This window comes from Morchella importuna (genome assembly GCF_003444635.1).
Source record: "Morchella importuna strain M04M26 chromosome Unknown Morimp01GS024, whole genome shotgun sequence".
Classification (NCBI taxonomy): domain Eukaryota; kingdom Fungi; phylum Ascomycota; class Pezizomycetes; order Pezizales; family Morchellaceae; genus Morchella; species Morchella importuna.
In genome coordinates, this window is record NW_025763421.1 from 85,519 (window position 1) to 101,536 (window position 16,018).

At 41.9% G+C, this 16,018-nt stretch overlaps 3 protein-coding genes across 3 annotated transcripts; 2 read left to right on the forward strand and 1 right to left on the reverse strand.

Moving 5' to 3' along the window:
* Positions 1–478: 478 nt before the first annotated feature.
* On the reverse strand, positions 479–4,548 carry LAJ45_07443 (uncharacterized protein; the record flags this gene model as incomplete). Its single annotated transcript, XM_046117001.1, has 4 exons — positions 479–1,686; positions 1,740–2,003; positions 2,056–4,492; positions 4,546–4,548. 4 exons carry the CDS (start codon positions 4,546–4,548, stop codon positions 479–481), a joined length of 3,912 nt encoding a protein of 1,303 aa, XP_045969646.1.
* Positions 4,549–10,013: 5,465 nt separating this feature from the next.
* Positions 10,014–11,607, forward strand: LAJ45_07444 (uncharacterized protein; the record flags this gene model as incomplete). Its single annotated transcript, XM_046117002.1, has 2 exons — positions 10,014–10,033; positions 10,086–11,607. The coding sequence occupies 2 exons, from the start codon at positions 10,014–10,016 to the stop codon at positions 11,605–11,607; spliced, it is 1,542 nt and encodes a 513-aa protein (XP_045969647.1).
* A 1,073-nt stretch (positions 11,608–12,680) lies between these two features.
* Positions 12,681–14,133, forward strand: LAJ45_07445 (uncharacterized protein; the record flags this gene model as incomplete). The annotated part of the gene is made up of 2 exons (XM_046117003.1): positions 12,681–12,751; positions 12,828–14,133. 2 exons carry the CDS (start codon positions 12,681–12,683, stop codon positions 14,131–14,133), a joined length of 1,377 nt encoding a protein of 458 aa, XP_045969648.1.
* Positions 14,134–16,018: the final 1,885 nt, after the last annotated feature.

Here is a 16,018-nt window from a genome sequence, read left to right on the forward strand (position 1 = left end):
ATTATTTGCAAAACATTTCCATAATTCCTTGTAAAATTTCATAACTAATTTTACTTCCTTGTTTTGATTCGGCAATCCCGGAACTTATTTTGCATCCGGTTACTTATTCGTGTATCTTGTCAGTCAGTATTAAGTTAATCGATATTCCAAAATATTAGCTTAATATAAGTCGTTGAGTATATCGTTAGCCTTGATTAAGGACGGGGATAAAACAAAAACAATTTTATTTATTTTATCATTAAACACAACCGACAAATTTAAGAAATGTTAAAATCATTGAAAAACATAAGAAATAAGCGTATATAAAACAAATGAAAACAAATATTGAATGATTGAAATAGATCATATACTTAAGAAATGAACGTTGTATCGATAAAATAAAATAGAAAACGATAATTAGGAACTTGAAAACAATAACGGATAGAAAATAACAATTTAGTAACTTGAAAAACATAACGAATAGAAAATAAAATCTAAACTAATTATTAGAAATAAATTGATTCATTCTTGAAACTTTGCATAAAATATGTTCAAAGTCTAAAAATGTCAATTCTCGTCGATGGCCGCTGATGTTCCTCCAAAGATCTGACCAATTCTCTTTCATCGCATTGAGAACACTGTCCAATATCGGTACGAGTTCTCTGGAATCTTCAGGATATTCTGCACGAGCAGTCGGTAGTTGTACATACGCCATTTTGAGACCACCGCGAGGTCCCTCCGATACAGCATGTAATATTTTATTCGCCAAATCGTTGATTGTCGGTGGTTGACAAATACCAATCTCAAACAAATCTCCTGTAACCATCCAAGGCAATAAACCACCTGACGCAAAGTAAGAGATTTTCCATGATACAATCAAATCCATTACACTTTTGAAAGTCGGTTGTTCTTGCCGAGAAATATAGCCATGAATAAAAGTTGCAAGACTGTTCGACTTTCGGGAAAGTGATGTGAGTACCTGATCAACTTGAGTTGCCTTCATACTCAACTGTCCGTAGACTCGAAGCATCAGAAAGCTTGGTTCGGTATTTGGATTCAATTCTCTTTGCTGATCTTTCCAAGTCGTTTGAGCAGTAAGAAAATCTTCAGAATTTTCACAATCACTGTAGAGTTCAATCAAGGATGGAAATCCCCAAGCCGTTCTGGAAACAAGACACTTTCGAACTAAAGTCGTCAAGTTGTTGATATCACCAAATTCCGGAAGTATCGGTGAGCCATCAGGATTGAAATTATTGACAGATAAGCTTTTCATCAAACTTTTAAAGCTTGGACCTTGAGTTCTGGCATATAAAAGCTTATCCTTATCGACGTCCTTTCCACATGCTGCACGAACATATCTCAAAGTTGTCGAATTTGTAATATTTGAGGTTTTCGTTACAAAATATTGTATCGGCGATGGGTGATTCAGAATCTCAATACAGATTTCGTTGATTTTGAGTACTGAATAAAAACATTTCAGAAGAGAACACGCTCCGTCAATCGCTGCCTGATTACCAATAATTGGTTCAAGGCTTTCATTCAATCGATCAAGATCAAGGTCGTTAAGTTCGAATGGTTGTTGAAATGGTCTGATGCGTTCGATTTTAGATCGCTTAACATTTCTCGATTTAGGATTTTCAAACCGTTTACGTTTGTTAGAATTTCCGACATGTAAGATTGTTGAACGTTGAGCAGCCCGATTTTGTTCTATCAAAAATTTAGTATAAATGTACAACTTATCGATAATATTTTTAACTTACGTGTATTGGTACCAAGAAAAGAATTAAAGGTTTTGGTGCCACGTCGTTGTAATAATTGATCAATGTCAAAATGTTCGGAAAGAATTTTGGCAATCTGATTTATAGCGGTAATTGCTGGCCTAATACTTTCCTCCTCGGTAATTATGGATACAATATTATCCATAGTTTGGCTCGATAACTTATTACTAACATCGTATCGAAATGCAAAGTCATATACTTGTGGTACAAACAAATATAATTCCGGAGTCGATTTTTCGTCGTTATCTGTTGACATTTAGTATGAAATTAATATTTAAAATATGAAAAAAAAATATACCAATTTGTGATAATGCATTGCAAATTCTTTTGAGAAATTCAATTCTCCCAAAAATATGTCGGTAGTGATAGTGACGATTAGTTACCAATGGTAACGTAACATCAGTAATATCAGACAAACGAGTTCTTTTGAATGATCCGATAAATGCATGTACAGGATAAAAAACTGTCATGCCCCAAAGTACATTGCGGAAAGCTTTCGCTTTTAATGCAGGTGAAGAAGTATGCCGTGTATCAGGTTCGAGATTAACATCAAGATGCCAACCGCTATGATGTTTATCACCTAAAATCTCCTCTGCTGAAAAGAAAAGCTTTAGGCCAGGTTCATTCGATCCATTTAAGGGATCTACTAATTCATCAATTTTTTTCCGTAAACGATAGGCAATGCTGTTTGGCGGAAGAATGATATTTGATGTCGGGTTGAACAGATCAAAAAAATCATGTTCTAACATTTCCATATGTTCGAATGCTAATTTGCCTTGAGCTGCCAACAAACCACCTTTAAGAGGATCTAGCTGACTTGATTTTTTTGAGAGCGTTCCCAAAATACGGGAATATGTAGTTGAGAAATCAGGAATGAAACGAGATACATTTTGTATTTCGGTTTGATCAACAGGTGGAAGGAACGGGATTTGATCTTTTAATTCTTCGCGCATTGAGAACGTATGTTGATTCTTCGTCATTAATGATGTTCCCTTGAGCGTCGCAATATGGTTCTCGATAACTCCTAATTCAAATAGTTGGAAGGAATTGATATCATCAATCGTACGTACTAGAGGTTCATTATCGTTATCATTGTCGACACCGATATGATCGAAAAGATTTTGATTCTTTTCTGAATTATATTCAAAGGTTTGAATATCAGAAATATCATCGATATCGTTTTCATCTTCCGCAATATCAATCAAACTCTCATAAATCGGATTTTCAATATTGGAATTAGTTATCAATGATGTTATCGCGTTCGAATTTGATTCGGTGATGGATGATTTGAAAGGCGTATGACGTACAAAGTTGATTTTCTGACGGAGCTTGTCGATAAAGGTATCAAACAAAGTATTATCAAAAATATCATTGATATTAATAGTTTGATATGGGGTAAGCTGTTTAGCGATTACCGCTTGTGATTCCGGTGGTGTAAGATTTTCCAATTCGACGGAATTGTTTGGAGAAACGGAATAGGGAGTGAGTGTATACTGCGAATCATTATCCGGAAAAGAAATCGAATTATATTGAGCTTCAGCGTCAATATTGATTGCAATGTGTCTTCCAAAAATATTCTTGATATTCGGAATATTAACTCTTAAAATCTCTCTAGCTCTCCAAGTATCATAGTTTTCCTTTCCACCAAAACTAGGAAGGGCATCAGCCATTAGGTTAGGCCGTTCCGGTGCAGAATTGACAAAACTACCGTAATTCCGATAAGTAGTATTCTTCATTGTCGGTCCTTTAGGATAACAGATAATGTTGAAACGGGTATCTTCAGTATATCCGCAAGGGAGAGATGAGGAATCGTTGTTATCTAGAACCATCGGCATTCCGGTGTGTTCTTCGATACCCTGAAAAATAATCATCGACATTGGTTTGACGGGAATCAATGTATCGAAATCAGGGAACCAGAAGTAACCAAGCGAAGTTGAATCTTTGATGACTGACACGTTAAGTGCAAGCGAAAAGGAAAGTTCATCGTCCGTAGAATCACAATGAACACCAGCAGCTGTACCTTGCAATCTCATCGTGTTGGTACTACGGTTGATTTGCGATGAAGTGAAATAGGTTTGTGAACCAGTAGATGGCCCAAAAAATGGTGGATTGTAACGTTCATGTCTTTCCTTAGTGAATTGATTATAAACGTCGTCCATAACAGTTGACATGACACGTCCACCAAGATCGCCGAGGATACAATGGAATTTGGCCAACCATTGCATATATTCCGAATCTTTAGTTTTCTCCCAAGTTGAATGTACCGCAGGGGCCGCCGCGTAAGAACCTTGAAGAGCAATTCCGGTCGTATAGGCGGTATTCGGACCATCACGGTTACCGGTCATATGATGATCGAATTTCTGGAAACCTGACTCCCATTTCTGCAACGCGTAATCGAATTTGCCACGTACGTGTTCAGCAAGATTTTGATGAAGACGGAGAATTTCAGGATCATTGAATTTGCCGATATCGCTTTGGTCAAGATACATAAACTTAAACCATTCACCGATAACTTGGTTGTTCTCATCGAGTAACTGACGATAATGAGGTTGACCACTGACTGCAACGTGAAGATCAGGGTAATCGTCGCGATTGAAAGTGCATTGAGACATCTTTGCCTTAATCTCTTGCAATTGAGTGACGGAAAGCTTCGTACCAGCCTTATGAAGAATCGGTTCATTAAGCCGGAACTTAATTTGATTATTCATAAGACTCCCGTAATGAGGTTGAAATGTCTATAATAAAAGTTAGTTATAAAAATTAAAACAAAGAATTATAGAAATAATACCATAACTAATTAAATTTTTTTTTATTTTTCGTAAATTTTTTTCCGTTATTGAAAATACGGTTTTGGTATCGGGAATACGGTTTTGGTATCGGGAATACGGTTTTGGTGTCGGAAATACGGTTTTTGTATCGGAAATACGGTTTTGGTATCGAAAATACGGTTTTGCTATCGAAATACGGTTTTAACTTATTTGATTAGCATTACTAAGCAATTACATAAGCGATTACATAAGCTGACAGGGGTAGAGGGAGAAAAAAGGGCGTATATACGCCCTTTTTTCTCCCTCTACCCCTGTCAGCTTATGTAATACCTACAACACTCACCTTTCACGGTCGGGGTGCAAGTTAATCTTGAAAGAAAGTGGGCGGTCGCACCCTTTAATATATCCTCGCTCCCATCAACCCCTAACCCTCCCCACACCACTCCAGAATATTCTACTATATTCGGTCGCCACCGCGCCCTTGCGCCCTTGCGCCCTTGCACAGCGCCCACCACTCCCAGCAAAGCGCACCCGATACCTAGTTAATCTGTTTATATTTAGGTTGGTGTTTGGTTTAGCATTTTGTGTTATGACTAAGAAATCTAGGCGGGCCTTGGTATTCCAATCACAATTAATTACCTATCAATTAGTAGCATTCCAATCATAGAATCTCACTCGCATGCACAATACAAGACACCCCGCCTGCAAATCAACTCAAAGTGGTCGGAAATTTGCCACAGGGTTTTGTTTCTCTTATCCTAGTTACATGTATGTACTGCTCCCACCCGGCCCTGGATGGAACCCAGAACCTTCTGATACCACACGGTGTGGACGAGCACTCTATACCACTAGAGTACAAAAAGTACATGTACTTTACTATATTTAATATAATTCATTGCAATTAACATGTCTCGCTCTCTTGCTTTATCTACCTAAAAAAATACATCGCCGCAGCAAAAAAAAAAAAAAAAAAAAAAATTTCTAAACAGAAATGCAACAGTCCTCAGAGGTAACCGAACCACACCTCCTCTGGCGGACGTCCTATCGATATCCGATTGGGCGGAACTGTTGGTTATAACTGGTTGCTGGAGCGGATTGTAAAGCCATTGATTGCAGATAAGATCTAGATAGATAAAGAGGGCTATGAGCCAAGGTCACTCCGTTTCAACGTGTGCTTTAGGTGGGCGGCGTATAAGTTTCATTCAATGGTAAGAGCGCCAGATAAAGGTTAGGTTTTAGCGGAACCTTTTATGTATACATGTATTGGTAGCGGGAAATGGAGCTCATGCTAGTTGGGCCCATACCCCCGTGGAGGGTATATGGCCACAGCATCACTTTTTGTAAATTCATTTTTCAAAATTTATTGCCAGCTTGATTATCTTAGCCTCTCGCTTATAATTTGGTCTCCCTCTAGCTCTCGGCCCCCAATATTGAACAGGGCCAGATGTAGCGTTGGGCCAGTTTAGCGAAATTTTTCTTTTTATAATACGAGAATACTTCACTATCGGAATAAGAAATTATATACAGCAAGAAGGAAATTACTATATGTAATTTATTGCAATTAATACTTCTAGATCTCTTGCTTTACCTATCTACATCCCTCGTATGCAGCAAAAAAATCAAAAACTATTTCTTAGAAGAAATTATTCAACAGCGCCGGGGGGGATCGAACCCCATCTCTTCCGGCAATTGTTCCTACGGCTACCCGATGGAAGCGCATTATCCCCTATGCTACCGGCCTGTTGCTCGTACAGTAGCTGTCAGAGAAGATTCTAAAGATCTCTCTCCCGTCATCGATTGCAGATAAGATCTAGAGAGATAAAGTGATTTTATGAGCCAAGGTTACTCCGTCTCATAGCTATGAGATGCCTGCTGTATTCCATTCAATGGTGAGGGCGCCATTCAGGTGCAGGGTTAGATTTTAACGAAACTTTTTCGGTACATATTCTTTTATAGTATTGCCAGGTGACAAAAGTAACCGTGATTTTGCGTAGCAACCAGCAAAAATTGCCCAAATCGACCAACTCCCAAAATCGGTTCTCGAGATTTATACCCAAGGGATAGGTTCTATCAATCTAAGGATTTCTAATTAAATAATCTTTTATTTCATATCTATTATGGTTGTGGAGTTATACTTGTTTCAAGACGCATTCCCATACAAAATCTGGCTGCAATGTAAAATCACGGTTGCTTTTGTCACCCAGCTATAGATAGTAGATACGCCCTATAAGGATATGACTTTCCACCACTTTTGGACATTTATAGGGCGATTCGACTGTACTGGTGAACACTTCCAGCGCAATGAACAATAAGAGTAAGTACTACATGTAGTCGATCTAGCATACGCACCAGACATTGACGAATTTCGCCACTCTGGTATTCGTCCAAAGAGGGATAGCACTTGGATAGAATATTTTTATCGGTGGATCGGCCAGGTGCGTTCCAGCTCTGATATTTGTTTTTTTCTTCTATGGTTACTTGTCAAGATGGCGAGGAAGTTGCAACTGATTGGACCGTGTATTTCCCCAGCCTTAGTGGCGCGGTGGTGATAATATTGCGTAGAGCTCCATCACGCAGTTATCCTAGCCTACCTTATATGTTCGTTCCTATTCAATAAAAGAATTCTTACAAACTGCAAGCCTGGGATTGAAAGTAACAATAATGAGTAGATTAATATGGAGATTGGTGAAGCTAATACATACTACTAGTGTGAAAAGTTCGGACATCGGGTGGGGCGAGAGGTAAACTAACTTTAAGGAAGACTAAATATAAGAAGAGGCAGAACTAAGGCGTTAGCAACGAGAACCGGTATCACCAATGCGTTCTTTTCAGATGGTCCGGCTTACTTTCATGGTGCATCGGTTTAATTTGTTTTTATATCTTCATTTTGTATTGGTTAGTCTCGTCATGACCTTCGGGTTGCATACGAGAAATGATATAATCAATCGATCAGTTGTGGTGCATCAGTCATGAAGTATCACTCGCTGAAGTCATTCTGTCACGTGACTACAGGAAATATGGCTGAGATCTCAGTCTGCCATATAGATGTTCCTTGTTGATGGGAGAGGACTAGCAAGAGATATAATCTTGTAGCTGTACATGTACGGTTGGGGACCAAAGGGCGGAGTTCGGGAGGCGGGCTGGCCATAATATTGGCAGCAGTCAATATAAATGAAGTATATCGGTGCCAACGGGCGCGCAGATGGGCAGGGGTTTAATTTATAACTATAGAATATAATTCCAAGGGGTAAATAGAAGAAGTAGAGTTCGCACGCCAATATACAGGAAACACAAGCTCTATAGGGAACACCAGCTGCAGTTAAGGACAGGTGTACTTGTAGTCACGCGCGTATGTAGCTAGTACCAGTACAAGTATGCAATTAAGCCGGGTATGTAGGCGATTGGGCCAGAGGCAACAGTGCCGTCCGTACGCGTGTAGTCTATACGTGTATGACTCGCCGAGCGACTTTCCAACTTTGCTTTGGGACAACACCTCGAGACCGGAGAGGCTCGGAAAGCCCACACGGCCCACAAGGCGGGAATACTTTAAAGCAAACCCCCCATACCTTGGATATGAAGTTTGCCAAGACCGGGATTACCAAGACAGAGTGAGCTAAATTAAAGACCGCTCTCTGGCATATTCTCGTCTCCTGCGCCACGTTCACGCAGCTAGTCGAGGACACAAAACGATAAGTGTAGTTAAGGACAAAGCAGTGTGAATTAATCAGTCCTGTTCCAATTCTCGGCCAGCTATCGATCTACAAAGTGAATGTATTCACTTTTGAATCATTTATATATCCGGTTTCTAAGCTGTACTGATTGTAATCCAGCAGTTCAAGCTGAGTCTGAGATTCCATACCCGTCGTTGGTGTTGAAAATCGAGCTACTGTGATTATCATGAATTCGAACACATAGATATACAGTGACAGAAACATGGATAAAACGACTACCGCAGTCATTGGCAATGCCGTACCACTGCCGTACCACTGCCGTACCACTGCCGTATACTTCGTTGAAATACGGAGATAAAGCGGCACATTCTCACAATACCGTACTGATGCGGTATCAGATTTACCCCCATTTCTGATACTGTATGTAAGCGGTTCGTGCTCCTCCTCATTGTCACCAACAGAACGTTTCAGGATTCCATCAAATTTGCAAAGGAATCAAACTGACAGCTAAAAGTATGAAATAGTCGTGCCTTGTTTGGGCGGAACCTATTTATAGCAATATACTTCAACTGAGTCGCCGCTGGCTGCTGGTCTCTTTCATTCTGTTGAAAAATGAGTGAAAGTCATATTCCTGGCTTAAGCTGGTTGCTCATATACAGATGGGACAACAGTTGATATATACCACATGTACGCTCAACAGTCTATAGTCCCGGAAAAATATCGCAAACATACAGTGAGCCTGAGTTAATTACGTACAAGTGTGAGGACGTACTCGTTCAATTATATTTTACTCGCATCATAAATTCTAATACTTAAAACATCCCTCAACAACGGACCCGCTGCGGTGTTGGTTTATCGCTGAAATTTATTATCTGTGTAGGTGTGCACATCCGGTGTCAGGTTCTCCACCGGTTCAAATTTTCTTTCTTCTCAGGATAGCTATCATATGGAAGGGTTTAGAGCGCACAATACAGGCTAGCGACTCCATAAACTTTCAAACAGACGCTAGACATGAAGACCGAATCATTTATCAAAGGAGATCTCTAGTGTCATGATTATAGGCCATACATGCTACAAATTGGTACTGTTCAGGACGCTGTCATGAGCTGTGAAACAAGTATATATGAGTCAGAGGATCCTGGAATTCATGATCTTATGGTTCGATCGATCATTCTCATCACAAACAAGGCTTTCGGACAAGAAGACGCTACACTGTATATGTGGTCCAGTGGGGTACTAGCATGCGCATTTTGCCATGGTATGCCTATCACCACATGTGGCATGGCAGTCCAAGTCACGATAATATTTTATTCACACCGGGGCCTAGACTACCAGCTACCAATCAAAATTCTTTTTATCTCACCTTTTACCTCAGTTCCAGCCTTCTTATCTCCCAACTCCGAGGACCCTCTCATACACATGCCTTTGCCCTAGGGTTAGGTGACAAGGCACATTAGGTCATCACATCACATGATACGCAATATTAGATTGGATACCACCGTAACTCTAATACGGCCATTGGTAAAGTATATATCCCATATAGATTCTGTCTCATTTTTTTTTTCCTTTTGCTAGATCTCTCCATTTCCTACATATTCATCTCCCCGCAGGCCCACCTCAGTAAATAGCATGATATTATCCTGGTTCGAGCCTCATCCTGAAACACCTCCGTACAACACCCGCATAAAGGGTTAGGGTTAACTATGCGCTGTCTGTCCTCTCACGATTGGAACGTGGAAAAAAAAAAACTCCCCATTTCTCCCTCCCGCCCTCCGGATTTTTTGGAATGCGAGGTAGAGACAGACTTCGATACCATAATGCCTATGAATATTTCCAGGTAAGTATCTCCTCGGAACGAAGAATGAACATAACTCCAGCTAACAACCCAGCTACAGCTACCTCTCCTCAAAAACGGTCGAGGTCAAATCCCGTGATATCAGCTTTTTTGTGAACAGCAAGCTGCTCGCGAAATGGCAGCTCCTGCCGAGTGCTATCACGGGTGCCGAACTTGAGGAGAAAATCGAACTCTTGGACTGGGACGGTAATACGGTTGCGAGACTCGTCGATTTTTTGTATAGCGAGACTTATGAGATTTCTCCACCAAAAGAGGGAGTAGAAGAGAAGGAGACCAAGAATGGAGTTGTGCCGTCGGACCCAGATCAATTGGGGGAAATGTTAAAGGCCCATCCTAAGGTTTATACCCTTGCGCAGCATAAAAGGATAGAGGCACTTCGAGTGATGGCTTTAGAGAGGCTTAAAGAAGTACTAAAAGCCATCGATGGAAGTCTTCTTGATAAGGACCCAAAGTTGCTGCGCCATATTATTGAGATGTTGGACTATGTCTATTTTCCAACTTGCCCTTCTACGGATTGTGATGCCGACACTCAAAAACGCTCTAATGATCCGATACGGGATGTTGTGTCAACATTTGCAGCAGCGCATTTCGAAAAGCTCAAAGGACACGGGGAGATAAGGGTATTGATGGGCAAGGGAGGCGATTTTGCTGTCGACTTGATGGAGAAAGTTGCAGCAAGGCTCTGCAATGCCGGAGGAGAGCTCGTGGAAGTTAAATCGGAGATGCAGAAGCTCATGAACGAAGTAGAAAGGAAGCTACAAAAGTCAGAGGAGAATAACTCGGAAATTACACAAGATCTAAACGCAGCAGAACGCCGGTTGGAGGCTGCCAAGAAGAGGGAGGAGAAACTGACGGACAAGGTGCGAGAGTCGAACGAGGCATCTCTACGACTGGAAGCCGCCAAGAGGTCCGAGGCCATCAAGCTACGAGAGATATCAAAGTTAAACGACAAGGTTGCGAACATGGAGAGGTTGCTCGGGGAGGAAAGAGCAAAGAAATCCACGACTCCGCTGCCAGTTCGTCATAGTAGAGACGATATCTCGATATCTGGACCGAAGAAACATCCATGGGACAATTTGGATAAGTTGATATTCTTTATTTCCAGCTGGAACCTTTCCTTGCGTACACTTCTTTCTATTGCAACAACAACTTTATTCGTGATCGGTATGATCGTCCTGTCAACTCATAAGGCCACCTACGCCCCATCGGTTCAAACATTCTCGCAATCTCAAAGTCAAACCATCGACGGGAAGTTTTTCCAAAACCTATGCCAATATTATGAAACCTATAACTGGGCTGGGAGCGACTTTGTCAGGGTTGAAGGGAAATCTCTAAAAGTCGCATGTAATGAGAACTCGCGTGGTTCTAGAGTCTTACGGCCTGTAATTTCTACTGGCAGGCGGGGTGATATTTGTAAGTTCTATGAACAACGGCTGTGGGCTGGAAGTTATTACTTGGAGCTTGAAGGGAAATCGCTTGAATTATACTGTCAAGGCACTAGCCATACGCCTTCTTGTCCTAGACTTCGTGTTTTTGACAAACTGGAGGGAGCATAAGATTCGTATCCGCATGTATGGGACGAATGATGAACTCCTAATGATTAATGTATACTCATCATATTTCCTTTTCTTTTTTCATTGTCTTCTCTGGAGTTTTCTTTACGGTATTTTTACCGATGGCTCGACATGGCACACGAGAGAGAGCTTTGATTTTTGTTCTTCAGTAAAGATGTGGCTATATATAGACTACCCCTTCGCTTTTTGGGCCCCTTCTGCAACCCCCTGGGAGAGGTGCGGATCTGGGCGCTCCAAGTTTTTTTCTTTGGTGTCTGGATTTCTAGCTAGTGATAATGATAGCATTTACGAACCCTTGATCATGATAATATAGGCGGCCAAGAACAACCAACCACAAATACCAAACTAAAGTGACCAAGAACCATGAAACGATATATAAATCGGGAAGGTTACCTCTACATGAGATTATGCCATAGTCTATGACTGCATGCAGAGTTTTGTGCCTAGAAACAATAAAACTACATGATATAAAAAAAAAAAAAGAACCTCTACATTAGATATATAATACCGCGATTTGTCTTGTATGTACTTTCATGCGTGAAACACTATATTTTCTTTTCGAAGTGGGTGTTTATATATGCCCAGATGAGAATGAAGCTATCGCATTGATGACTGGGTATAAATTTTACTTAATGCGTCAATGCTGCCCCCTCATTTGATATTCATGTATCGTATGAACGCTGACAATACTCAGATGTACCTACTCTGCGTGGCCAAATCAGGGATTGCCTATTATTGAACAGCAAGCACATCAAGAGTACCTACCGCGGGTATGTACGGTGGCCTTCTCCGGCCGGGTACGCTACAAACCTGGGAAGACAAGGACCCCACCTCCCCAGGTAGGACAGAGGCAATAACCGTTTTTGTGTAACATCTTGGCGGATCACCTACGTGTACGCCAGGCACTTCGATCCTTCACCCAACGAGAAACTCAGCAGGCACGCGCGTTATGTACCCAGAATGAATCCCACGGCTACCGTCCCGCCCAATTCTCACCCGAAGTAGAGTAGATAGTGATAGAGTAACCCGTCCAGGACTTCTCCCTCCCAGCTGGCATGTCTCAGCCTTACCCCCCTCTCCTGACACCTCCACATTGCGCCACGCCGCCTCCACTATTATCCTCCAGGTATGTACTCAGATACCCCCCCCCCCGGCCACATTCCCCCAGCCTAGATATGTACTAGTGTTCTCATCTTCAGTAGGGTCAATGAGAAAAGCGACTTCAATATATATGAAGATATTGAATCAAAACCGCATGTGTGGGAAGAGCCGGTTGTCGAGAAACCCGACTGGGATGGCAATACTATGGGACGATTCCTAGAGTTTCTCCATACAGGGGACTACCGACATCCTGAGCCGAGCTCTGAGTTAGAGGTTATCCCAGAAAGCGAGGGTGTGCTATTAGTGCACGCAAAACTATACCTACTCGCACGTTACAAGAATCTTACTGCATTGCAATCGTTAGCAGTGAGCCGGCTAAGAACGGCACTTGGCCTGATTTCTATATCAGAAAGGACAGCCAAAAAAGTGATAGAGCTACTGCAGTACATCCACTCTCGTACGAGTCCCCAGGAGCCCGCGAGGGAGCTTGTGGTGGGATATGTAGCGGGGAACTTCAGAACCCTCAAGGCTGTGAGCGGCCGGGAGATGAAGTTGCTGCTATGTGGAGGCGGTGATCTAGCGGTTGAGTTAATGCACAAGATGGTTACGAGACAATGTGGGTCTGAAAATGGCTTTGGCGGGAACATGGCTACTATACTCGAGAGGGTTGAGAGGGGAGGCAGGAGAAATGGAGATATTGAAAGCGGCTTGAAAGTGCTACATGTTGAGGAAGCGCCGCGGTTGGATGCTCCAAGCGCTGAATCTCTGGTAGTTGTGGTTGACAAGGGCGAAACTAGCGAAGATCTTAAAGACAGGACGACTGAGTTGAAGGTCTGCCACATGGTCAACAAGGAGCAACCCATCCCACAAAACGAGGTGGTGGAGGAGGAGGAGGAGGAGGAGGAGGAGGAGGAAGAGTGTGGTGGTATTGAAGATACAAGTGCAGTAGTGCAGGATAGCCTCGCGGAAGGTTCCTTAGAAGATAAGAAGGGATTTACTACCGGGACTGAAAGGTTTGAGGCGAGCAGTAATGGTGCCAAAAACGTGGAGAGTGAGTTGATGGGTGATGATCCAAGCGTCAACGAAGATCTGGATCTAGTGACTGATGTGGCGATTGAGGATATTCAAGATGTTGAAGGCGGGAAGGCCGGGGACGGGGGGGACAAGGATGGCAAGGAGGGCAAGGAGGGTGAGGTGATAGCTGGCCTCGAGGTTGGAACGGAGGATTTGAGGCCCATTGATAGAGCCGAGGCGCCAAAGAATACTGGAGGGATTGAGGGTTCGGAGGATGAAGTAGACCCCTCCGTCATGAAGATTCCACAAACAGATATCGCCGGGGTCGCCGACCAAGCAAATAGAACTCAGATACCGGTAGAACAAGGTGCGGCCGGGGTGGTCGAGTATTGAGCCGGAGGTTGTACATTTCTTTACAGGCGTGGTTTGGCCTCCGGCCACCCGCGGAAGCATCTTGGAGATTGAGATAGCTTCACTACACGTATCTACTTGTATATTTTTGAGTTAATTCACAGTAAATTAAATTAAACAATCCCTAGAGAGGTGGTATTAGTTTTTTTAATTGCAAACTGCTGTATGTGCCTGCACACCCTTAGGCTTCAGCTTGATTTTCATGATACATGTATTTGCATGGTCGCCACGTTTATACTGAACACACATGCCAGGTACCAGTTAGGGAGAGCTTTTAATCGCAGTCGTCTATACATGTATGTTGCCTACTTTAAAGCTAGAACCTACATGTACTATCGTGAAACCGGTGAGTGGGCCGCATAAAGCAGACTTATCCTCTAAGTACGGTATATACGTGTTATAAACCCCTACATGTACTTTAACTTCATGAATTTAATTTACGGAGTAGTATAAGCTGCTCCTTGCACACTACAAATAAAAATTGACGAACACTAAAAACTATGTCTTCAAAGGTATACAGGTATATATCCCTCGAGTGTTCTACAATTGCAGACCTAGTCATTACTAACAATTAATAAACAATAAAAAGCAGCCTCATAATAGACCTCAACTTACTGACTTCTGAGATTATCGAAGTTTTGGCCGAGTCCGGGAGCAGGAGATTTTTCGTTCATAAAGACATCCTTACCTCGAAATCAAATCATCTTCGCTCTGTTATGGGCAGTGTATGGAAGGAGGTCACCGAGAAGAAGATCGACTTCTCAGATTGGGACGGCGATACAGTTGGCCGGTTCCTGCAATCCATGTATGTGAACGACTATCAGATCCATGAACCAAATTGAGAGGAAGTTGAACCAGGATATGTTCGTGAATATCATCGTGCGTCTGAGCCGTTCGATTGCATCTACAAGGACCTTTTTAGGAGCGAGAACATTAATGTGCTACTATTGCACACGAATTTGTACGCGCTTGCGCAGTACGAGACGTTGAAGTGCTTCAGATGTTAACATTGGAAAGGATTGAAAATATACTTTCTAGGATCCCACCATGTTTATCGACGAACACATTAGAAACGGCTCTGACCGAGACGATTATAAACTACGTTCTAGAGGTTTTGAATTACATCTACGAAAACATATGTACCCGTGAATACTCTGATGAACCAATACGAAAGCTCTTTTTAGACTTTGTAGCAAAAAAATTTCGACTCTTGGATATCAAGGATCGGGAAGATGTATGACACTTCTGGGCAAGGGAGGTGATTTGACGACTGAGATGCTGAGAACCGTGATAGGGAGACTCATTAAAGTTGAATTAAGGCTTGAGGTTCTAGGGCTTGATTCTGTGGACAACTTTGCTCTGTATCATGAAAAGGCCGCTGAGCTCGAAGGAGAGGATTGGGATCAAGAAATGTGAGAGAGACCTTTTAAGGAAACAGGCTATGAACACAGGGCATGCAGTAACTATATAAACTAACTTTTTCATCCACGTATAAGTAATCAAATTAACCCGAGATTTAGGTATTGGTACACTACACTATATATATTCCTGGTCGAATGATTGTATCAGACGGTCCATAGAGATCCTTAGGTCCTTGAGCTCGTTTAATAGGGGGTAGCTGGAGCTTTTTGAGGAGGAAACATCTGAACCGTGTAGGCCAAGGATTTTTTTAGTGTGGTAAGCTGAATTCTGGGGAGGACTAAGGGTTATAACAATACCTTATAATTCGTGACTAAATGTATAAATAGATAAGCTAGCTTATCGAGCCTCAGTTGCGTGGTTGATCATGACATGATTATTATAACGGATTAAGAATCGCTAATTTTTATAGTCGTGAATCATTAGAACTACTTCCGTATTCATATCC